The sequence below is a fragment of the Poromitra crassiceps genome (assembly GCF_964638095.1).
Source record: "Poromitra crassiceps genome assembly, chromosome: 5".
NCBI classification, from domain to species: Eukaryota; Metazoa; Chordata; class Actinopteri; order Beryciformes; family Melamphaidae; genus Poromitra; species Poromitra crassiceps.
In genome coordinates this window covers 37,100,209-37,124,904 of record NC_139642.1, presented here as the reverse complement: position 1 = coordinate 37,124,904, position 24,696 = coordinate 37,100,209, and the positions used below count along the sequence as shown (strand labels likewise).

Here is a 24,696-nt window from a genome sequence, read left to right as displayed (position 1 = left end):
TTTAGCTGAAAAATACAATAGGAATGTCATCATCAATCATATTCTGAATTATTTTTTGACCTCAATATTAACTTGATAGCTGAACTGCTCCCTCGCAAACCAAAATGTAAGAAAAGTTACGAACAAACGCATCTCCAAATCTGATCAATGTGCAAGAAAACATGAACATAGCAGAAGAGATGAACCTTCTTCATCCCTGTGATTCTCAACAAGAGAAGTCATGAAATGTAGCCTGGTATCCAGCCCCAAAGAGTGTGACACCTGCAGCTCATGGGGCTGGATACCAGGCTACATGAAATTAGTGTAAAAAAAGTAGATCATCTTCAATCTACCTGGAGTGAATTAATCTGTAGAAAATAAATCATTCCAGGCATTTAGTAAACTACCTGAGAAAGGGAATCTCCAAAGGAACAGCATCTTTAAAATCACAGGAGTAATCCATTTCAGACTACTACTTGTGTCAAATTGCAGTTGGTATTTTCTGAAATGTGCCGACACAGTAATGTAATCTAATTACTAAAGATTATTTCAAAATGTATAAAATATTTGTGTCCATAATTTTACAGACACAATGTTGTTTAGCTTTATTTAGTAACTATAAAATATTTTTTGTAACTGTTGTAATCAGTTTCTCATTAGATTAAGATAATACTCTTACAACGGCTGGTCCATTCCAAAATGCATCATCCAGTTTCACCATTTTACCATCAAACTAGATTTTCATGGTTTGGTAGAAGTGAACCTCCAAACAGCGGCTGGTTACCTGCCAGAGGTCCCAGACCAGGAAGGAATGATATCAACTGTCAAGTGAACAGGACAGAAAGGACATTATTGTCAGTAAACTCATTGATAGTGCAGGACAAGTGTTTAAAGTAGTAATACACAAGTTTGCCAGTTTGATAACTTTGCACACTACTGTATGTTTAGCTCTGTCCATTGAGGTTCAACTCAACCAATGACAGAAATGTATGTATAAGGGAAAACTCCAGTCTGCTCAGAGCGACCGGAATGCTCTTAGAATTCCTAATAGTTCTGAAATGGACGGATTGTGTGGAGGGGAAAGTTGTAGCAGGACAGATGATTGTCAGTTTGAATTTACATAAGAACAATCCCACTTTTGACTCTACAGCACAGGTGGGCTGGTCTCATGGCTGCACTCTAAAAAACAGGGATAGGCCACAGTCAGTATGTCTTTCCCCTATAGACATCAACCTGAGACAATGTGAGATTTGGGGGTTGAAATGCAGATTTTCCTCTGTATCTTTATTGTGCAGAGTTGCACACAGAGGCATGTAGAAGGTGTGTGTGTGTGTGTGTGTGTGTGTGTGTGTGTGTGTGTGTGTGTGTGTGTGTGTGTGTGTGTGTGTGTGTGTGTGTGTGTGTGTGTGTGTGTGTGTGTGTGTGTGTGTGTGTGTGTGTGTGTGTGTGTGTGTGTGTGTGTGTGTGTGTGTGTGTGTGTGTGTGTGTGTGTGTGTGTGTGTGTGTGTGTGTTAGTTGGTCCCGCCCAGCGAGCCTCGTCTTGCCAGGTTCTGGGTGCTGTAGCTCAGGCTTCTGGTCTCTGTCAAGTGACTCGGGCGCTATGGGGAAAAGAAAAACACATGAGCGTCACGTGACCGGGAATGATTTGTGTGGCTGCTTATATCAAGAGGAAGAAAGGCTCAGCACACTTAGGGCCCAGCTTAGCCCCCCCCCGTGCGCTCCACAACAGATGTGCTCACCTGTCCGGAATCCTGACTCTCTCTGGCTCCAACATTCAACATGTTCAGAGAGTTGGCCCGCTTCATCCTGTTGACAGGAGAAAATAATCCATCGTTCATTTTAAAGGGATATCATGTAGTAAACACATGAAACTAGCACCAGTTGATTTGGATTGGTTTTGCTGATAGAAAAAAATGCAAAGAATTATAATACTTTCTCGAATATTCTTTTAACAGTGACGTGTAAATTCCTCGATCTGGAATACACTTCCCAAAATGACTTGATATTCCAGGAATTCCATGACGAAGTGAAACTAGTTCTTCCTCTTTGTCCTTGACTGACTGTTCATTTAGGATTAGGACATGTGTTTGTGTTTTCTCTCATCCCAACTCAGTATTACCCAGGGTTCCTTGGGGCTGTCTCCTGCGTCCCGACTCCCTTCAGCTTGCGGACCAGTTTCTCGCTGCTTCGCCGTATCGACTCTCTGAGTTTGGTGAAGGAGCCGCTTCGCTTTAGACCACCGGCGCCGTCCGGCCTGGAGACGCTGTCCTCAGAGCCAGACCAGCTGGGACGACCGTCGCCTGGACCACAGACAGAGAGACAGAGGGAGGGAAAGACAGGACAGGTAGACATAGTGAAGATAAAGATGACAAATCTAAAACAAAAAAGCGTGCCGTTTTCCAACTACATGTACATATCAAACTCACTTCATATGGAGAGGTATTTGCAACAACAGTACACTGAGCTGTTATCTCTTCTAATTCTCTGCTGTATTTTCCTAAATATGTTTAAGCCAGAATCATTCTTGTTTTTGTGTTTTACCTTCTACAGATCCAAACTCCTTTTCATGTGCTCTGGTCAGGATCTCTTTGTAAAGAGCTTCGGCTTGTCTGTATTTCCCCTGCTTGAGATAACATGATGCCTACAGAGAGTTTGAGTGAGAGGACAATGCATCCAGAGAGACAAAATGTGAATTACAAAATGTTTCTAGAACAGTGATCAGTATTTAAGAGTGAGAGATACAAGAGCTAGAGTGACTTAAGGCTACATAAAGGTAACTGTAAAAAAAAATATTTGTCACATGACTGTCTCCAAAATGTCATCTTTTCAGAAAGTAAGAAAAGCCCTGTGTTTATGAGTTTACGTCGTCATTGGTTTTGAAAACAACAAACAACGGTTGCAGAACCTTCTCAACCCACAGAGGAGCAAGTAATCCCTCAATTACAAGTGGAGAAATGAAAGTCGCTAAATCTGGAGTTCAGAGGTTTTCACCCGACGGCAACGATATGAGTATAAAATTCCACAATTTGCTCCAAACTCACGTGTTAGTAACGGAATTTGTAACCAGTAACCTGACAACTCATCGTCTGCTGCCCTATAGACTTTAACGGTAGGTAATGTTATGGTTATCCATAGTGGCATTCAAGTAACATTAGTTGCTTGCCCCCCCCCCCCCCCCCCCCCCCTCACCAGGTTGTTCTTGGTTTTGGCCACATTGGCGTCGTCGGGCCCCAGCCTGCTCTGGTAGATGTGCAGCGCCCGTTCGTAGTAATCCTCCACCTCCTGGTACTTCCCCTGGTTCTGACACAGCAGGGCCAGGTTGTTCAGCTGCTTGGCCACGTCCGGGTGGTCCGTGCCCAGGACCTGGGGGCGTTCAGAGACACAGCGTTGGGAAAGGTGAACAAAACAATTGGGTTTGCAGAACAGATGATCAGTGACCGGTATCTGAGGGCAGTATATTTTCAGCTTAGAGAAGAGTTAGGTGTGTGTCCTCACAAGGATATAAAGATGAGGGGAAAATCCTCCAAAGTGAGGACAAGTGAGGAATTGTTTTGCTACGGAACAGTTTGGAACCTATAATGTATGTCCTGTCAGTTATTGTACTATCAAACACTGCAACAGGAAGTAAGCTGGGGTAAATTTAGAATGTTTATATTGTCAAGTTGAAACCATCTATACTGTACGTTTGTTACAACTAGTCTGCTCTAAATGTGGGGATTGAATGCAGGGGCGGAGAGCGCGCGAGGAGCACCTCTACTGCAGATTTATAAAAATAAATCATAGTGGAAGTGCTGCAGAGAACAAGCAGGAGAAAAGACAAAGAAGGTAGAATGTAATTTCAGTTTGTTTTTAAGCAAGGTCATTTAATTTGCCCACTCTGGGGCAGATAGGGAAATGGAGAAAGAGAAGGGCAGTTGAGGAAGAGAGGGGTAGAGAGGAAGACATGGAGGGAGTGAGAGAAGATTGTTATTGCTATGCTTATTTGTTTGATTAGCCTACCTGCTCTACTTCATAAAATACGTTTTTTTCACACTGGCCCACACACGCTAACTAGTACAAGTAACTTGTACTTTGAATTTATAAAAAGAAAAGAAAAAAAAAACTTTTACTTGAGTAGGAGTAATTGTACTTTTACTTGAGTATAGATTTTCAGTACTCTAGTCTACCCACCACTGATTAGGTGTTAGGGAACGAATGTAGTCACTGAAGGTCCTCGTAAGTAATATGTGTGTGTGTGTGTGTGTGTGTGTGTGTGTGTGTGTCTTGTTACCTTCTCTCTGATCTGCAGTGCTCTCTTACACAGCGGCTCTGCTTCTTTGTATTTTCCCCTTTTACCGTAAAGCACTGCCAGATTGTTCAGTGTTGCTGCCACCTGTGGACACACACACACACACACACACACACACACACACACACACACACACACACACACACACACACACACACACACACACACACACACACACACACACACACACACACAGCAATGGGTACAGCTGAACTGATTTTGCATTATTCAACACTTGGATAGATCAGGTATCTATTAATACCTGGCAACACGACAGTCCAAGGAGATTAAACAAAGAATGCTGCCCTAGAGAAATTCAGAGTTGCACACAAAGTTGTAGTGTTCTTGGTTTTAATTGATTTGCAGCGTGCTAAAACATAGAACCAAGTGTTATAAATCAAATAAAATGCACAATGAAACTACAGAAACAAACAGAACAAATCAGGCTTGTTATGAAAGCATCTTTGCATGAAGCAAACCAAAGAAAAGCTGGCTTAGTTCGAGAAGCAGGGAACGCACCGCGGGATGGTCCATGCCCAGAGTTTGCTCTCTGATGGCCAGCGCGTCGTTCAGCAGGTTCGCTGCTTCTTTGTATTTGTTCTGGTCCCTGTAAAGACGACAAACACCATGTAGCACTGCATCACAGAAGGATCTTCTTTAAAATGACATGCTTTTACCTAGAGATCCTTGTTATGAGAGAAAGAGTGCAGGAACTATCTGATCTTGGATATTTGTATCAGTAATGACTTTCAGTGTGTTATGCTCTTCATTTATTGTTTCTACAGTATATTGATCTAGATCACGGGTGTCAAACTCATTTTAGTCCACGGGCCACATGCGACCCAATTTGGTGTCAAGTGGGCCAGACAATGAACATCAATAATCAATAATAACCTATAAATGACAAAACCTAATAATTGTCCTGTTTCTTTTAGTGTAAAGAATTACAGGTACAACCCTACAACACATAGGGTTATCTCAGCTACCATCAAGCACATTATCTACCGTCTGTACTGTGCATTACAATCAGGGCTGTCGTGGAGGGTAAACGAAAGTAAACACAATTTACCCACCTCTTTGAAATGAGGCAGATAGTTTACCCACCTATTTTCACATCAACTGTATCAATCAATGATGGCAAACAAGGTGGGTAAACTACTCACCTTGGATAGTTTACCCACCTCTGTATTTATCACTACACCCCTGATTACAATTGATGGCAACTGTGCAATTCTCTATAGTCAAGCAAAGGTAATGAAAATAGCTGACCATTTAGTGATTAATACAGATAACATGAATAGGCGGCTTAATATTTAACTTGCTCCTGAAACCTGGTACCTCTTAGCCTTCACAAGTGCATCACATTGGATTTAAGGACTTCTCAGTGCAATTTTCACACTTTGCAAAGTCATCCTTTGGCCGGATTGGACCCTTTGGGGGGCCGGATTGGACCCTTTGGGCCGCATGTTTGACACCCCTGATCTACAGTATATGTTATGCCTTGATTTTGTGTGTTGTTGTCATTTTTGGTCTTGTTTTATTTTGTTAATGTATAGCACTTTCTGTTCTGAAAGGTACAATACAAATCAAGTTTATAATTATTTTTTATTACTAATAAAGATACACAGCCTTCAGAAAAATGTTATACACAAGAAGACAACGTACTGGTCTGTGTTGTAGTTGTGACAATCAATTAATTTGCTATCTGATGTGATCACAGCAACAGTTAATATAGTATGTTTCTGTTACCTCCGCCTCTCACAAACAAGGAAATGAAGGAATTCAAATCTTAATTAACGGACAATTAGCATAATACAATGACACACACATGTACAAGTAGTACACATGGTGAATTCAATTGGATCGTGAAGTACACAAAAAAATTGTGTTGCCATGGTAACCAGCCTCACCTGTACACCAGTGCCAGTATATTTAGCATGGTGGCTACATCTGGGTGGGTGTGGCCTGAGGACTTCTCTAGGTCTTCCAAGGCCTGAAAAAAACACAATCATCACATTGTCATCATCAGAGGTAGAGCGGGTCGTCCGTCCACTAATCAGAAGGTCGGTGGTTTGATCCCTGGCTCCTCCAGTCCGCATGTCAAAGTGTCCTTGGGCAAGACACTGAACCCCAAATTGCTCCCGATGGCTGTGCCAGCACCCTGCGTGGCAGCTGGCTGCCTTCGGTGTGTGAATGGGTGAATGTAGGAGCTTTGGATAAAAGCGCTATATAAATGCAGTCCATTTACCATTTACCATACTGTTCAGCTCAGTTTAAATTAATAAATGAACATCAATATAAAAGAGCAGAAATATTTAAAACAAGCAGTGACAGCCTTAGCCTTTGTTCACACCATACGCCAACCATACGCCAAAGCCACACTGAAGCTGAGCTTACGCTTAACCGGTCACACAAGAAGCACTCTCTTTTCCTTGACCCCGCCCACAACTTCCATTGACTTCATGCCTGGCAGCTTCACGCTTCACGCTTCAAAAATAGGACTGAATCCTGAACGATCACTTTAGCATGGCTTGAGCAAGGCACGCACGCGGCTGGTGTGAACGGCCTCGCCTGTTAACAAGGACGCCGAAATGAAACTTGTGGGTTCAGCGTAGGTTGAGCGTTGCTTCGGCGTATGGTGTGAACGTGGGCTTAAGGTGAGATAAGCAGGCTGGTGACAGGATGGTTACAGGTGAGACGCAACTCGAGGAAATTGACGGGCTTTTCAATGACTCCAAAGTAAGACATGACAAAGTCAGACAAAATAAAAGCCTCTGTGGGAGAGGGTGGTGTACCTGTTTGCAGAGCGGCACAGCCACCTCGTAGCGGCCCTGCGAGGCGTACTGGATCACCAGGTTGTGAAGTGTTCGAAGGCGGGCGGGGATCTCATAGCCCCCCTGCTGGGCTGCTGCCGCCGCACTGCTGTGGTGCGCCTGGGACGCTGGACAGAGACACAGGAAGACAGAGACAAGTGTTTACAGCACACCTCCACAAAAGAGAAAATAGCACGGTGGGACAGTGGCAGCGCTCTTGCTCACTGCAAGAAGGTCCTGGGTTCGATTCCTGCCTGCCGCCCTGTTGACACTCTACTCTGCATTCTCCATTGTTTCTCCAGCTGGTGGATCTGGAGGGAATCACTTTATGGTACAAACCATGAAGAGATTGTGTTCAAATGGAGCTAAAGCTGAAAGAGTTTCTGATCTGCAGCAGATGGTGGAAGGAGAGAGAGGAATGTGGAGAAATCACTTCCAACATGTTGATCCTCTTCAGGGAAGTGAAGGAGAAAAACTTTCAGGAAACAAAGATCCTCTTTGCAACAGGAAGCAGTGGGGTTCATGGCTAACACATGAGAAACACCAACACTAACACCACCATGTCTCCACCATGGTCACCTTGGTTTACTGTAATTATCCCAAGGTATTACAATTTGACAATGGCATGTTGATGATGAAACACGCTACTGTACATGTAGCACCTTTAATGGAATGCAAAAATGTGAAAATGGTTTTAAAAACATCACAGTCTCACATACATCTCAGTTTGACATACTGTAACAGCTACTGTCCAGCCAACCAAAGCTTTTATACAATGTACGTTTTTACTTATTTTCCCAGTGTGTCCTCTAGGTGGCACTCTGAGGTGCTTGGCTGCACCTCACTGCAGAGTTGGTGTGAACTCACTATCATCACACATGATGTCACTGCTCAGAATGTGACATCAGAGCCTGAAATGTCTTTGCTGCGTGTGAAGAGCTGTTAACTAAAGAAATATCATGAGCAGCCGCCACACAGCTACACCGTGAGCGACTCTAAGAGGTATGCAGCCGTGTTTTCAACACTAAACCTGTGGAGATCTGTTCTCATTTAATTATCTGCACTGCTGTAATGAGGAGAGGATTACTGACGAATGTGGCTGCATAGACATTTAAGTTTGATGTTTAGCTGGGACTGATCTGATGGAGAAGCATCCTATAATAAGATTGCAAAGTGTCTGTCTGTCTGTGAGTATGTGAGCAGAATTGTGTTCGGCCACAGCTATGCCAATTTACGTGCGATTGCACTGAATCTTTCAGGAAGTGTAAAGAGCACGCCCGGCGGGTGACCTAACGGATTTTTTTAATTAGGTAATTAGGGCCGACTAAATGGGCAAAAATGGCTAATTAGTGGGCAAAATTACTCAAGACAGGTTCAGCACCATGGGGAGCTGCAGAGTGGAGGAGCCCACAGGTGCTCCAGAGTGGAGGAGCCCACAGGTGAGTGGAGTTGTAATCAGCCAATGAAGTGGACTATGACCCTCTGGGGAGAGAGAGGAGAGGCTGACTAAATTGCCAGTCACACAGGGACGGGTATTCCGCTAGTAGGAAGAGAAAGAGGAGGCGGGAGGAAGGAGAAAAAGGAGCAGAAGTATACAGCCATGATAATGCCAGAAATTATTAAAGAAAACAAATATTACTGATGAACAGACAGGTAGGGAGACATGACACACACACGCACGCGCGCACACACACACACACACACACACACACACACACACACACACACACACAGCATCTTACTCTGTGACTGTTCTTCCTCCTCCGTAGGGAAGAGGTCATCTAGAGACTCTTTGGTGGAACAGCTGTCTTTATCGTCCTGTTGGAGAGGAAAACAAAAACACTCCGTAAGCTAATCAAGCTGCATTCAGAACCTGACATTATAGTTTGTATACAAATGGATTGATAAAAATCTGGATCAACATATCAGCTGGATAGGTGGAATTACAGATGGATGATTTGGGCATATTCAGTATTTCCTTGTGTGTTTGTGTGATATACAGTATAGTTTGATGTGTCTTTCAATCCGCTGCAACCTGACCGGACCTGATGGACTCACATTTTTATTCTTAAGGTGGTTACACACCAGGAGTGTTTTTTTTCTCTCTCTCTGCGAATCGCAGACTGCGATTCATTTGCACATCAATAATATTTGTCGAACCTACGTCAGTCAATGCAACCGTGCATACCAATGACAAAGTTTCGCTGAGCGATATTGCGGCTTTTATTTTTTTGGACCAAGGTCGTTTTTTCTGAAAAACTATATTCCCGTCGCTCTTGGTGTGTAATGGTCTTTAGTCTGGTTTGAGCTAAAAAAAAATCCCTAGACAGACTCCTCAGGTTCAATTCAGGTTGTTCAGGTTTGCAATTGGATCAGAACAAGCTCATATCTTCAGGCCTGATTTCAGCTCTGAGTCACATTTCTTTCTATTCTGACCTTGATCACATGGGTATGTGGTATGAAATCAGAGCCTGAGGCATGAGACCTACATGAGTTACATTTAAGGCAGCTGTGGCTCAGGAGGTCGAGCGGCTTGTTCACTAATAGCTTTGGATAAAAGAGGTCTGTGGTTCAAAGTGTCCTTGGGCAAGACACTCAACCACAAACTGCTCCAGCACCCTGCATTGTAGCTTGCCGCCATCACTGTATGAACGTGTGTGTGTGTGTGTGTGTGTGTGTGTGTGTGTGTGTGTGTGTGTGTGTGTGAATGGGTGACTGTAGGCATATTGTGAAGCGCTGTGGATAAAAGCTATATATAAATGCAGTGTATTACTGTATTTACAATTGAACACCCAAATCAGAATTTCTCACAATTGTTCCATGACAATAAGTATTTTACGTCGTTCACGTGAGACAATTTACCTAATTTTGCGGCACACAGCTTGGCTGAACAGAGACAGAGTTAGTATGAAGGACAAGACACAATAATGGAAAGATGTTCAATCAAAAGTGGAAGTGTAGGTACACAAACAGATGTGAAGAGTTTTGCTATTGCCTCTCTGGCCATGCCCATGTGTGTCTTCTATTCTCATTTTATATTGGTATGAGATATGTGCTACATCCCAGACTAGTCATCCAAAAAAAGGAAATGTGAGCCACAGTTTGGGAGTGAGCAGAAAGCCTGTAGTGTGGGCGCAGCCTGCTCCTCTGTCTCTCACCACCGGGGGCGCTTGGTCCTGGTCGTATTTGCGCAGGGAGGACATGAAGGTCAGATGTCGGTTCTGCTCTTCCAGGGTCACCAGGTACTGCTCGCTGTCCTGCAGACGCTGCTGAGCTCCGGCCAGCTCATCCCTCAACCACTGGTTATCCTGACAGAGACGACGCACCTGAGAGGAGGGGGGAAGAAGAAGAAGAAGAAGAAGAAGAAGAAGAAGAAGAAGAAGAAGAAGAAGAAGAAGAAGAAGAAGAAGAAGAAGAAGAAGAAGAAGAAGAAGAAGAAGAAGAAGAAGAAGAAGAAGAAGAAGAAGAAGAAGAAAGGAGTGCTCACTTTCTAGTTCATATAATTAATATAATTACACAATCACTGGGATTTGCCCAGTAAAGCACAGTCCACTGGTGCTACGTTTCATACGTTTTGAAAAAAGACAGAAAGAGGAAAAGTTTCATGAATCAAGAAGCTGCGCAGAGATTTTACGCTGCATTGCCAATGAGAGCTGCTTATTAATAAGAAGTGCATTGACATATTTCTGCTGTCAGCTAAAATAAACACATACAGTATAGAATAACAATGACGACTATTCAATTTGAATGTTTTACAATGAATGTTTTAACTTTTTTTTTTTTTTTTACATCCTTGGGCCTTAAAACCTGCTCAGCCTGTAGAGAAACATTTAAATCATGTCAAACAAAGTTTAGAGGTAGACCTTTTCCACATAGCAAGGCATGAGTAATTCATCAGTCTCATTGTATTTTCTGTCATTTCCACAGCATCTCACCTGGGCCCTCAGCTTCTGTTTCTCTGCCTCCAGTGAGCCCAGGTGGGCCGACAGCGCCATCATCACCTGGAGGAGAGACCACAAGAACATGATGGAGACGAGAAAATAGCACTTTGAGACCTATATTTACACCATAATTTAGTATTATGTTGTAACTGTATACGTCTTTCTATGCACAGTGTCTGATTGTTTGGCTGTTTTTGTTTTTGAACTCTAAAGAGTGTACCAGCACAGGAGAGAGTCTTGCTGCTCTTTCTCACTCTGGTCTAGGCTCTTCTACCCTGCTTCCAGGCAGTCAGACTAATGCTCTCCTCACCTGTGCCTCCCCCAGCCCCAGCTCGATCCTCTCCAGTGATTGGCGGATGATGCCACTCTTCTCCTGTTCCATGCTACTGCTCTCAGCCGTCCGGCTCTCCATCACCCCCTGCAGGTTCTCCAGCAGCACGCGGTTCTCTCCTCTCAGAGCTTCCAGGCCTGCGATCACCTGCTGCGTGCTGCAGTGAAGCTCTTCCCCCGACAACATGGTTCCACCTCTGAGGTTCCTCCTCTCACAACTGACCTGGGAAGGATGAAGAAGGACAAGTCATGGTACAGTAAGTACTAGTATTAGAGATAGTAGTAGTAGCAGTAAGTGCTAGAGGTAGTTCCTAGTACTGTAGTAACAGCAGTAGTAGTAGTCAAGCCAAGCAGTCCCAGTCATTGCTCCACCTGCACCAGATCCCCCTCCCATTTTCTCCCAAATTGTGCATGGCCAATTCCCCCGGTCGCTGCTCCACCCCCTCTGTCGATCTGGGGAGAGTTGTAGACTACCATATGCTTCCTCCGATACATGTGCACATTGTGCAGTCACCAGCAACTTCTTTTCACCTGACAGTGAGGAGTTTCACTGGCAGGACGTTGCCGCTTGGTCTGAGGTCTGCATTCAGCATCATGGTACATGAAAGTAACACGGCTTTAGAGAGGATAGACACATCCATAAGTAGTGTGTTAGATTGTGCTCCACGCTCCACAGATAACATTATGTAAAATGTCATAAGTCTTAGTGCATAGTCTTAGTGCATAGTGCTTCAGACTCAAGAGATAATAAAACAGTTGTGTTGATGCTTTCCCCCCCCCCATACGGAGTTGATAAGGAAATCGATGAAGAATCGGAGCAATAAGCAGAATCGATAAAGGCATTGGTATCAATAAAATCATTTCAATTTCTTGATCAATTAATCAATCATGTGATTAAAATACATTGTTGTTCATAACGGTCTGCAATATGAAAAATGAACCAAGGCTGTCAGTTTCCTCTTTTCCAGTATGACTGGCAGAGAGTCAGACAAGAGGAAGTGACAGAGAGGAAAGACTGCATGGGGAAAAATGCAAATGCTGCATCATGCAGTATAGGCTCGCAGATTCCCAAACAAACCATTTCTAAAAACATTCTTAGACTATTCTGAAGAAAAAGATCACTTCTTCTGCTCATTTGAGTGATTTGTTAAATGCTAATAACAGGGGCGTGTGCCAGTCAGCTGTAACCCACAGGTGAGTGGACAGGCCTTGTGTGGATCTATAGAGACGGACGAGGAAGAGGAAGATGGAGACGGATAAACGGAAGTGAAAGATTAGAGTAAACGGAACGATTGAGTTTTAGACCTGCACAAAGCTTTGTGGTGTAAACTTGAGGTTCCATATTATTATTTCCTATAAAATTATTCATTATTATACTTAGATTGACATATTCTAACTTAGATTCTCTCTGTAAATGTATTTATTTAAATATTAATATAATTCCTCCTCAGCATCATTACGGGTGAAAACCTGCAAAGAAACAAAAAGTAAAATGTCAACTTTTGAGGAACTAAGAAGGAACAGCCTTGTTTTCTTTTTGATGACAAAGCACTTTTCACATTGTCCTGCTGGATCAGAAAGACTTTCATCAGCGAAAGAGTTCAGATGATTTCATCAACTCACACAGCAGCATTTAATCCTTTAACTGAAGTGAAAACATCAATTAAAGAAAATCACCCAACAGTGATATGTTCTTTTGTTGTAATTATTTGTTAAATGCAGTATCATCTTCACTACTCAGTTTGGACTATTCTTCTTAATTAGATCTATCTCCTATTCTCTGCCGGTGTGGTGCACTTATCATTGAGCCTAATTTGCTATTCATGTTAATTATGTTCTACTGAGTAAGGTAGTGCATTACATTTCCGTTTGGTGAAGGCATTTAACCTGTAAGCAGCAGCAGTCACATTTACGGGTTCAATCCTCACTGTGTTAAGAATGAGTTTAAGTAGAGCTGGAACTGGTTGATTTACAGGAACATACCGGTACTCATTTTAGTCATTTATCAAGTGAAAACACCAAACAGCTGCTCAGATTTGATGCTTTTCTTAGTTTCTTTAGTTTCATAAAATTAATACTTTTTTCCCCTCTGCTGGTCTGCTGGTCATGTATCATTATTTTTGGCATTTTAAATGGTTAATTAACAAAATAATAAAAAAAATTTTTTTTTATGAAATAGGTAATTTCAGTCTTAAGTGGATGCATTTTTAACCAGGCTGGGAAATCAACTCACTAATTTTCACTTGTGTTACTGATAAACCCACTGGACTGTGGAAGACTGCAGTACCTTAGTCTTTGTTTTGTTTTCAAGTGAAAAAATGTACTATTTGCACCCCACCCTTAATGAATCACTTCTATTTTAAAAGCCAAGCTGTGGCACAGTAATTGCAGTGTAAATGCTGTAATTTACTGCTGTAAAAAAAGACAGCAGCTGTGTTGTCGCGCTGCTTACTGTTTTCATTGGTGAGTAAATTGGGGGAGAAGTTCAACATTTCTGAGTAAACATGTAGTAATAAGGAATAGTAGTATACAGCTGCTAAATGAGGCATGACTTCTGCTACAGACCTCACAGACATGTCATCATCTTATTAGTGACTTGATCTGAAACACTGCAGCGTGGAGAGTCACACACACGTGGTTGATGGTTCTGTAGTTTGAGGCAGATACTCAATACGTTTAACCTCACTGCATTTCTGTGGATGACCTCGTCCCTTTTCATCCAACCAGTTTCACCATTTCACCAGCCCAGCCTCGCCCTCAGGCCCAACAACACACTGCACTGCCACTGGTCCCATACTGGAAGAGTACAGTTCACAAATACTCCACAATACTTTTAGAAATAGCTTATGTTTACAAATATACAGAAATTGGCCAAAACTGTATTTGCATGTAGATTTTATTTTACCTTTATTTTACCAGGTAGTCACTTGAGATCAAAGATCTCTTTTACGAGCAAGACCTGGCCATGATGGACATTTGAAAGGTTGAGTGGCCAAAATAAATTTTGGACATACTTGTACTTTATGTTGACAATGCAGAGGGGAAGAAAAAATAGATTTTTTTTATTTTTTTTATACTTTTTATTTATAGAAGATGGTCCATTGGCCATCTGTACTGTATTGTGAGGACTGTAGTCCTCACAAATAATGAGTAAAGGTGCAACAAAAAAAAAGATCATATCTACTGCTTGTCCCCCCACCCACCCAGGCCCGGTTCTACGGGGGTGCAAAAGCATGCATTGCACCCTTATTTTAATTGTCTGCATGCTCAGTTGAAAAGCAAAAAAAAAAAATAATAATAATAATAATAATAATAATAAATGCTACAGCTGCACACTTACTGTTTAAACTTGAATGATAGTTGTTGTTTTTCTTTGTTCTTTGATGTGATTTTATGGCTTTTTGGCACCTATATGTAACCTTTTAAGGTTGAGATAATTGTATTATCATTATATGGTCCAAATATTTCAGTAAAGCACTTGAAACACTTGAAATATTCTTACTTGGGTGGTATCATTCTACTTGAACTGATGGTCAAATGCATTATTTTTAGTAAAATAACATGTCAAATTTTTTCACCCGAGTGGGCCCGGCCTTCGGGGCCCGGCCCGGCCATCTGCACCACTTCCTATCTATGATGCACCACTAGTCATCTTGTTCTGGAACCGGCCCTGCACCCACCCCTCGGTCCCAACACATTACCCTAACAACAGAAATGAAAGCAATCAAAACGGAAAAAACAACATATACATTAATGCGTGCATACCTACATACACATACATACATACATGTATGTATGTACATACATACTCACATAGGTCCTCATTTTTATATGTATAGGACATTGTAGAATACATATCTACTTACTATTCTACAAGTGTTATCACCTAGATGCACTCTTACATTGCTGCAGGTCAGGTTAGTGTCCTCATTCCTACATACATATACACATGTATGTGTAAAAATAGATTTCTATTGTGCAAAATGTTTTACAAATTAAAGTCATCTGCATGTACAAATAACTTTTGCACACTTTGAGTATGTATGGTTTTAAAACATCTGCATGAGTATGAAGTATATTATGTAAATTTGAAATGTATTTTTTACAGTAAGCTATGGGTTATTATCACACTCAAAAACACTTAAGAGAGCATGGCGGATATGAATATGATCATAGCAAATACAAATATTTCTATAGGCTACCACTTAGATTATGGAACACATATTGACTATTAACTAGTTTCCCCCCAATAATTTCATAATTTCCTGATTTCCCATTTCTCAATATGTGATAGGCCTACTCGCAAATTTATAAGCCCTATGAGCAAAGCAAAGAGCAATTCATGTGACAACAACTTATTATGCAGTGCAGAATAAGTGGTTTAATGACTATAAATAATGAATACACCACTGTTAATGAGTAATTAATACTTAATTGTGTTCCTTTCCCTATAATCTAAAGTGTTACCATATTTCTTAGAGCCACAGTCTTCACTGACCTAACCTTATGCTTGGCCTGATACAGCTATCAGACAGTAGCAGGCCTGTAACTTCATAACAGCAGGCTGTCAACAGAGTCTCGTCTCCATGCGCTTTGTTTATAGTGGGCGGCGCAACAGGCCCGCTAGCCAGCCAGCCGAACCGGACGACGCACTTTCATTCAGTTTAAAACACAAAGTCACAAACTAACCCTCGCTGATGCTAGACAGAGGGCTGTCTAAAAATGCAAATGGAAACATTTTGTTGATTTTTGCCCAGATTAACATCGCAGTGACTGAGTGAAACGCTCTCTGTGGAAGCTAGACACACGGTTGCCCTGTGGTGATAATCACGCACAGAAGCGATAATAACATGAATACACATAGACTCAATGGAATAAACACAAATACAGGTTTGATGTCGACACCCACATAAACAAAAAGTTATTTATAGCCTACCTGCTAAATCCAGGCTCTTGGCTGCTTTCGACCTCTTTTATCCACCCTGTGTTTTATGTAGCCTATGTTAATTCAGAGTTTGGGACGGAGGTCCAGTCAGACACGGCGGGACATCTCCACTCAGAGGATCCGCTGTTTGTGGCTGAGGACAACCACAGCAGAAGGTGATCTGTAGCGGTAAAAGTAAATCATTCACCTGAAGCGAAGAGGCTGCCCTCTGCGGCGAGAACAGTTCCTGTCATCGGAGCTTCACCAGTCAGATCACGTAGCCGCGATTAGAAACACGACTTCCGACAGTGACTTTCAAAATAAAAGCCTAATTGTGAGCTGCTTTGATAAATATTCGATTTGACCCTATTGAATTTAAAGTCTCCATATGGCAAATTTTCAGCAGACATCAGGACATAAGCTGACCATGCACCAAAAGGACGTGTTCACAGTCACACTCTTGTTTTACATTTTCTACTGGATTCATTTGTGTTTTGTTTGACCACAGCAGCCAGCTGTGACTGCTTGCAGAAGACTGCTCACACTTGTTTTGGTGATGGAGCAGAGGCAGAGACTGAGCCAATCAGCTGCCTGTGTCACATCAAAGCCTGCCCCTCCTCATTATAATAAGTCAGCAATCAATGTCATACACTCTCTGTCTTAAAAGTGAGGTCTGAGATGCAATGTGCAGCACTTCTTCCAAAGCTGCTGCTATTCACTGCATCGATTCCATTGATTGAACCATTTGAGGTAACACTTTACAATAACGTACACAAATAATGTAGTAGTTGCTAGTAAACTAATCATTAACTAATAGTTAGTTAATTAGTAGTTAATGAATAATCGTCATTAGTCAATCACTAGTTAATCATAGTTAATGAGTAGGTAGTCATTAACTACTACTCTACTTATTAGTATCTAAGTTCCTGAGTAGAGTAGTTAATCATTACTTAGGCCATGCTCACATTACAGGCAAATCTGATTAGCTGATAGTCATTAATCATCATTATCTTGATTGGTTTCCCAAATCTGATTTGGGAGTGTGTTTCCGCACTGCCACAAATCTGATTCTCAAGTCGGATCTGTGTGTCCAGACCTAAACAGCCTATCTGCATGGGTTGCTATGGTAATGACGTAGGCATCAGTAAATACGTACGTTGGTGACATGGTTTTCCTGCACAGAAGCATTTGATGACGAGTTGCGACTCGAGAGTGACGTTCAAATCAGATTTGGTGGATCTGCGCGTCCGCACTGAAGTCACATCAGTCCAAAGCAGATTGGAAACTAAACTTGGAGCGTCCAGACTCATAAAACCAATCTGGATAAAGTCATTAATAGGTCACTAAAGTTCAGAAATCAGATTTGGCCTCCTAGTCTGAACATGGCCTTAATGATTACTAAATGTCAGCTCGTGAATATAGTAGTTAATCATTAGTTACTGATTAGTCGGTCAGTTCCATGAGTAGAGTAGTTAATCGTTCGTTAATGATTAATAAATGTCAGTTTGTGAATATATTAGTTAATCATTAGTTAAGGTCACATTGTGAGTATAGTAGTTAATCATTAGTTCATGATTAGTTATTAGTTCCTTAGTAGAGTAATTACTCATTAGTTAATGGTTAGTCAATGGTCAGTCAGTAGTAGTTAATTGTTAGTTACTCATTACTTAATTATTACCTGTCCATTAGTTACTCTTTTTGTGTACCATATTGTAAAGCGGTGCATCATACTCAGTAGTTTATGAGTACTGAATCATTACTTAATTATTACCTGTCTATTTGTTAGTGAAAGTGAAAGATCATATCATTAACAAATAATCACTCAATCCAGGTGAGCTTTGAACCCTTTAGAAAACCCATGAAAATTGACAGATTGGTCTAGCCCCCCCCCCCCCCCCCCCTTAGAAAAAATCCTGGAGCCGTGTCTGTTCCTTTCATTTTATTGCCCAAAATTGTAGTTTGTAGTCTGAGTAGTTAAACTACACCAAAATGACCAAAAAGTAGTTTAACTATACTTGACTCACTATGCAAATATGAATGTAGTTGAACTACCAGCAAGCTACTACAAAATGCAGTTAAACTACATAGTTCAACTACATGTAGTTCACTACTCCCCAACACTGTACTCAGTATGATGCATCACTTTACATTAGGGTACACAAAAAGAATAACTAATGGTCAGGTTCAGGTAATAAGTACAGTAAGTAATGATTCGGTACTCATGCAGTAACAACTTAGCCTGGGTAAACCCATCCCCCACGTGACCTGCTCTCAGGGAACTGAGAGAGCAGGTCACGTGGTGGCTGGGTTTACCTAGCCTAGGTAAACCCAGCCACCACGTGACCTGCTCTCTCAGTTCCCAGTCACTATCTATGACTATGACTATTATAGTCACTGAGAACAGGTCTGAGAGCAGGTCACGTGGGGGATGGGTTTACCCAGGCTAGGGTTTACCTAGGCTAGTAACAACTGTGGAGCAGCACTTAAGGGGGGAACAATAAAGGTAAGTGGTGTTAAGTAATAATGAATGAGTCACTCTTTGGAGTGAACAGCTTTGATATACCTACAAAATATATTTAACTAATCATTAACTAACAATTAATTACTCTATATATTCACAAACTCACATTTAGGCTACTCATTAACCATCTATTCAGGAATTGACCGAATAATCAGTAACTAATGATTAACTAATATATTCACAAGCTGACATTTAGTAATCATTAAGTAATGATTAACTACTCTACTCAGGAACTTAGATACTAATCATTAACTAATGACTACCTACACATTAACTATGATGTGATTGACTAATGACGAATTATTCATTAGCTACTCATGAACTAGCCTAACTATAATTAGTTAATTATTACTTTACTAGTATTACTACATTATTTGTGTACGTTATTGTAAAGTGTTACCCAATTCGATGCTACCATGTTTTTCTGCACACTTCAATACTTTTCCAGACTTTATTTTTTACGCTTTTATTCTGAAGGCAAAATCGCACGACATCCGCTATTATTCTGGCTGTCAGTGCTTTGGCTTGACGCTGCCGCCCATCTATGCGAGAAACCCCTGACTGCAGTATGCAGATCGGGGAGTGGCTCAACGTGGGCGGAGTCAAACGCGTTTGACTCCGCCCACTCAAAGTAAACACAGCTCTTTCTTCTTCTATCAGATCTTCGTCAGTGTGCACGCTTCTAGGCGTATTACTGCCCTCCGCAGGATAAAGTTCATAGTGACTCTTTTTACAGTGTTTATCATGTATCCACAAAACTACTCTAATATATCTGTAAAAATCCTGTTGAACAAGATCGTATTTTTATGACATTGTCTGGAAATTCCTGCTTATCAAACTGAACCAACAAACAGTGCTGTGATTCCTTTCTCTGCCCATTGAATAAATCTATTATCACTTGCAGCTGGCTTAAAGTCTGGGTCAAAGCTCAGCCACCTCAATATTATTTCTTTCTGAATTTTAAGTTGTTTCACTAGACGAAACCAGGTATCTATAGAAAACCTAACCCATCGACTCTGAATATCACTGTGTTTAGCAGCTAGTGGGGATCCTAGCAGACTTTGTATAGGTTTATCCATCAGTGACTACAACACATTATTATTGTAATGTTCTGTGTAGGTGTTGGGATATTTTTGACCTAATATTCAATATTCTTGTCTCATCTTGTGAATAAAATAATGGGAACACGTTTACATTTTCATGAGCCCTCAAAACTTCACACACAACTTCTTACTGAAGTTCAGCTCCCACTGAACTTGAAACCTGTGTAACTAGGGCCAGCTGAATTGGAACAGTGAAGTGAAATCAATGCATTTGATAGACAGACATCCCTATATTTTTACTTGTTAAATGTTTTCTTTTTACTAAGTCCATTATTTTATCCATGCTGCCTATATTTAAAAAAATATATACCACTAAAGTTAATTTCAAGCCCTGAGAGCAGGTGACATAGGAGTGAGTGAGAAAAGGATGAAATATTGGTGGTTAACACATTCACTGCCAGACGTTTTTTTTTTACTGTAGTTAGCTTCTGCCAGAGGGTTTTTTTGAGGATTCTGGCTCATCTTTCAAGACCCGAGGATTCTTTTCTGCTAAGATTTTGTGAACACACAATATCTCAAAAGAACTAATATAATGTGTGCTTTCTCTGTCTAAAAGAGTTAGTTTGTAGAGTTAGTAGTTATGTAAGCATTAGCAGTTGAATACAGCATGGTTTCAGCGTCAGAAAAATTATTCAGAGATAAACGGCTTTTTGTGAAATTCGATAGAACAGTCACTTTAACCATTCATTTTTGGCATCAGTAAGACGTCAGACATCTAAACAATAGTTTTGAACAGTAATTTCCTCCATAACAGCAGGAAACCCCCCTCTGCTTCCAACTCCTCCCTCCGTGGGCGTTCTTCTTGGCTGCAGCGGCCGTCACAAGCTTGTCACCAGTCTCACTGCTTTGCTGCTGCTGCTGCCTGTCTGCGCGGCCGCTGTTTGAGGAAGTCTGGATGGACTTGCTCGCTTCTTGGAGTTTTGGTTGAGAGCTTTGATGAAGCTTTTGCGATTCTGGTCATATTTATGCTGCGTGTTTCAAAGTGTGTTCCACCTGTAATCTATTATGCAAATTTGCAATCCCGCATCGCCAGCAATCAGCGCGAAAACGAAAGCGTTTTCCCCCATCCATTTTCATGAGAATGGCTGCTTTTTGCTTGCCTTCCTCTAGTCAGGAGAGCACTGTCGCCACTTAGTGGGTCGGTGGAATGGGTTGTAAACGTTCGGTGGCTCCAATAATTATATAAGAGATGTAAAAGGGTTAGATGCACATCCCACGGTCAAAAAAAAAAAAAACATTTTTTTGACGTATTAATACGTCATTGGCAGTCAACCGTTGGATTATTTTTGACGGATTAATACGTCATTGGCAGTGAACGTGTTAAGACTGAATAATGACATCACAACTGTTAAATTAAAAAGGGTTATTCCTCTAAACGTGGCTTCAAATGCACCAAATGTTTCACGCTGGCGCCGTTCGGCCCTCAGCAAAACCTGGTAGCGAGGACATTTTTTGTGGCCCTCTCTATCATCAAAGTTACCCATCCATGGGTTACGGCATGACAATATTTGTTCGGCCCCCGGCAACAATCTGGGTTTCTCATGTGGCCCCCCCATGAAAAATAATTGCCCACCCCTGCCTTAGTGTCTCCTGCTCACAGGATCACTGGAAGAGAAAGAGAGAGATGTAATGTTAACCTGTGTCTGATACACCTTAGTGTCTCCTGCTCACAGGATCACTGGAGAGAGAAAGAGAGAGATGTAATGTTAACCTGTGTCTGATACACCTTAGTGTCTCCTGCTCACAGGATCAGTGGAAGAGAAAGAGAGAGATGTAATGTTAACCTGTGTCTGATACACCTTAGTGTCTCCTGCTCACAGGATCACTGGAAGAGAGAGATGTAATGTTAACCTGTGTCAATTAGGACACCACCTCAAATACAAACGCTCTTCCCTCTGTACTGAGGTGAGATAAGAGGGAGTTACATTAGTACACCACCTCAAATTCAAACGCTCTTCCCTCTGTACTGAGGTGAGATAAGAGGGAGTTACATTAGTACACCACTTCAAATACAAACGCTCTTCCCTCTGTACTGAGGTGAGATAAGAGGGAGTTACATTAGTACACCACCTCAAATACAAACGCTCTTCCCTCTGTACTGAGGTGAGATAAGAGGGAGTTACATTAGGACACCACCTCAAATACAAACGCTCTTCCCTCTGTACTGAGGTGAGATAAGAGGGAGTTACATTAGGACACCACCTCAAATACAAACGCTCTTTCCTCTGTACTGAGGTGAGATAAGAGGGAGTTACATTAGTACACCACCTCAAATACAAACGCTCTTCCCTCTGTACTGAGGTGAGATAAGAGGGAGTTACATTAGGACACCACCTCAAATACAAACGCTCTTCCCTCTGTACTGAGGTGAGATAAGAGGGAGTTACATTAGGACACCACCTCAAATACAAATGCTCTTTCCTCTGTACTGAGGTGAGATAAGAGGGAGTTACATTAGGACACCACCTCAAATACAAACGCTCTTTCCTCTGTACTGAGGTGAGATAAGAGGGAGTTACATTAGTACACCACCTCAAATACAAACGCTCTTTCCTCTGTACTGAGGTGAGATAAGAGGGAGTTACATTAGGACACCACCTCAAATACAAACCCTCTTTCCTCTGTACTGAGGTGAGATAAGAGGGAGTTACATTAGTACACCACCCCAAATACAAACGCTCTTCCCTCTGTACTGAGGTGAGATAAGAGGGAGTTACATTAGTACACCACCTCAAATACAAACGCTCTTTCCTCTGTACTGAGGTGAGATAAGAGGGAGTTACATTAGTACACCACCCCAAATACAAACGCTCTTCCCTCTGTACTGAGGTGAGATAAGAGGGAGTTACATTAGTACACCACCTCAAATACAAACGCTCTTTCCTCTGTACTGAGGTGAGATAAGAGGGAGTTACATTATTACACCACCTCAAATACAAACGCTTTTCCCTCTGTACTGAGGTGAGATAAGAGGGAGTTACATTAGTACACCACCTCAAATACAAACGCTCTTTCCTCTGTACTGAGGTGAGATAAGATGGAGTCCAAAGGAGACCAAAATCCATTGAAGAGATCATGCAGGAGTGCACAGGAGCGTGTCAGCCGGATGAGTTGGAATCTGTGGGAGAAGCGCTGAAAGTGTCAAGGAGAGGAGTCATCTATCGTGCCATCAGTCATTGGAACAGCTGCCCCCATCACATACATCAATCAAACAATATAAGTCCTTGTTCAAATTCCATTTAAGAACCCATTACTTAACAGGTGATCAATAGTCCAGCTGGTCACGAGCAACTCCATTTTTGTATTCTCACAAATGTATGTACAATGTAACTTGTAACTTGTAACCCACCCAAAATGCAAATGTGTTATATTACACATATCTGATATATATCATGTATTATAACTTGTAAACATCACACAAATGTGATTGTATATATGTATAAGACTTGTATTGTATTATTGTATTGTATTTGGACCCCAGGAAGATTAGCTGGTGCCACAGGCATCAGCTAATGGGGATGCTTTTTAAATAAATAAATACATAAATAAATAACCTGTGTCTGATACACCTTAGTGTTTCCTGCTCACAGGATCACTGGAGAGAGAAAGAGAGAGACAGCATGTTAACCTGTGTCTGATACACCTTAGTGTCTCCTGCTCACAGGATCACTGGAGAGAGAAAGAGAAACACAGCATGTTAACCTGTGTCTGATACACATTAGTGTCTCCTCCTCACAGGATCACTGGAGAGAGAAAGAGAAACACAGCATGTTAACCTGTGTCTGATACACATTAGTGTCTCCTGCTCACAGGATCACTGGAAGAAAAAGAGGGAGCTGTAATGTTAACCTGTGTCTGATACACCTTAGTGTCTCCTGCTCACAGGATCACTGCAGAGAGAAAGAGAGAGACGTAATGTTAACCTGTGTCTGATACACCTTAGTGTCTCCTGCTCACAGGATCACTGGAGAGAGAAAGAGAGAGACGTAATGTTAATCTGTATCTGATACACATTAGTGTCTCCTGCTCACAGGATCACTGGAAGAGAAAGAGAGAGACGTAATGTTAACCTGTGTCTGATACACATTAGTGTCTCCTGCTCACAGGATCACTGCAGAGAGAAAGAGAGAGACGTAATGTTAACCTGTGTCTGATACACATTAGTGTCTCCTGCTCACAGGATCACTGGAAGAGAAAGAGAGAGATGTAATGTTAACCTGTGTCTGATACACCTTAGTGTCTCCTGCTCACAGGATCACTGGAGAGAGAAAGAGAAACACAGCATGTTAACCTGTATCTGATACACATTAGTGTCTCCTGCTCACAGGATCACTGGAGAGAGAAAGAGAGAGATGTAATGTTAACCTGTGTCTGATACACATTAGTGTCTCCTGCTCACAGGATCACTGGAGAGAGAAAGAGAGAGACGTGATGTTAACCTGTGTCTAATACACCTTAGTGTCTCCTGCTCACAGGATCACTTGAAGAGAAAGAGAGATGTAATGTTAACCTGTGTCACATTAGTACACCACCTCAAATACAAACGCTCTTCCCTCTGTACTGAGGTGAGATAAGAGGGAGTTACATTAGTACACCACCTCAAATACAAACACTCTTCCCTCTGTACTGAGGTGAGATAAGAGGGAGTTACATTAGTACACCACCTCAAATACAAACACTCTTTCCTCTGTACTGAGGTGAGATAAGAGGGAGTTACATTAGTACACCACCTCAAATACAAACACTCTTTCCTCTGTACTGAGGTGAGATAAGAAGGAGTTACATTAGTACACCACC

The 24,696-nt window shown here is 41.7% G+C and overlaps 1 protein-coding gene across 1 annotated transcript; it reads right to left on the bottom strand.

The window, feature by feature from the left end:
- Positions 1–1,449: 1,449 nt before the first annotated feature.
- On the bottom strand, positions 1,450–16,419 carry klc3 (kinesin light chain 3). Its single transcript, XM_083637546.1, has 14 exons — positions 16,288–16,419; positions 11,332–11,574; positions 11,016–11,081; positions 10,239–10,406; positions 8,823–8,898; positions 7,063–7,208; positions 6,178–6,260; positions 4,787–4,874; positions 4,250–4,351; positions 3,169–3,342; positions 2,521–2,620; positions 2,099–2,279; positions 1,719–1,785; positions 1,450–1,577 (listed from the first exon to the last, which is right to left on the bottom strand). The coding sequence occupies exons 2-14, from the start codon at positions 11,536–11,538 to the stop codon at positions 1,491–1,493; spliced, it is 1,545 nt and encodes a 514-aa protein (XP_083493672.1). The 5' UTR covers positions 11,539–11,574; positions 16,288–16,419; the 3' UTR covers positions 1,450–1,490.
- Between the last annotated feature and the right edge of the window lie 8,277 nt (positions 16,420–24,696).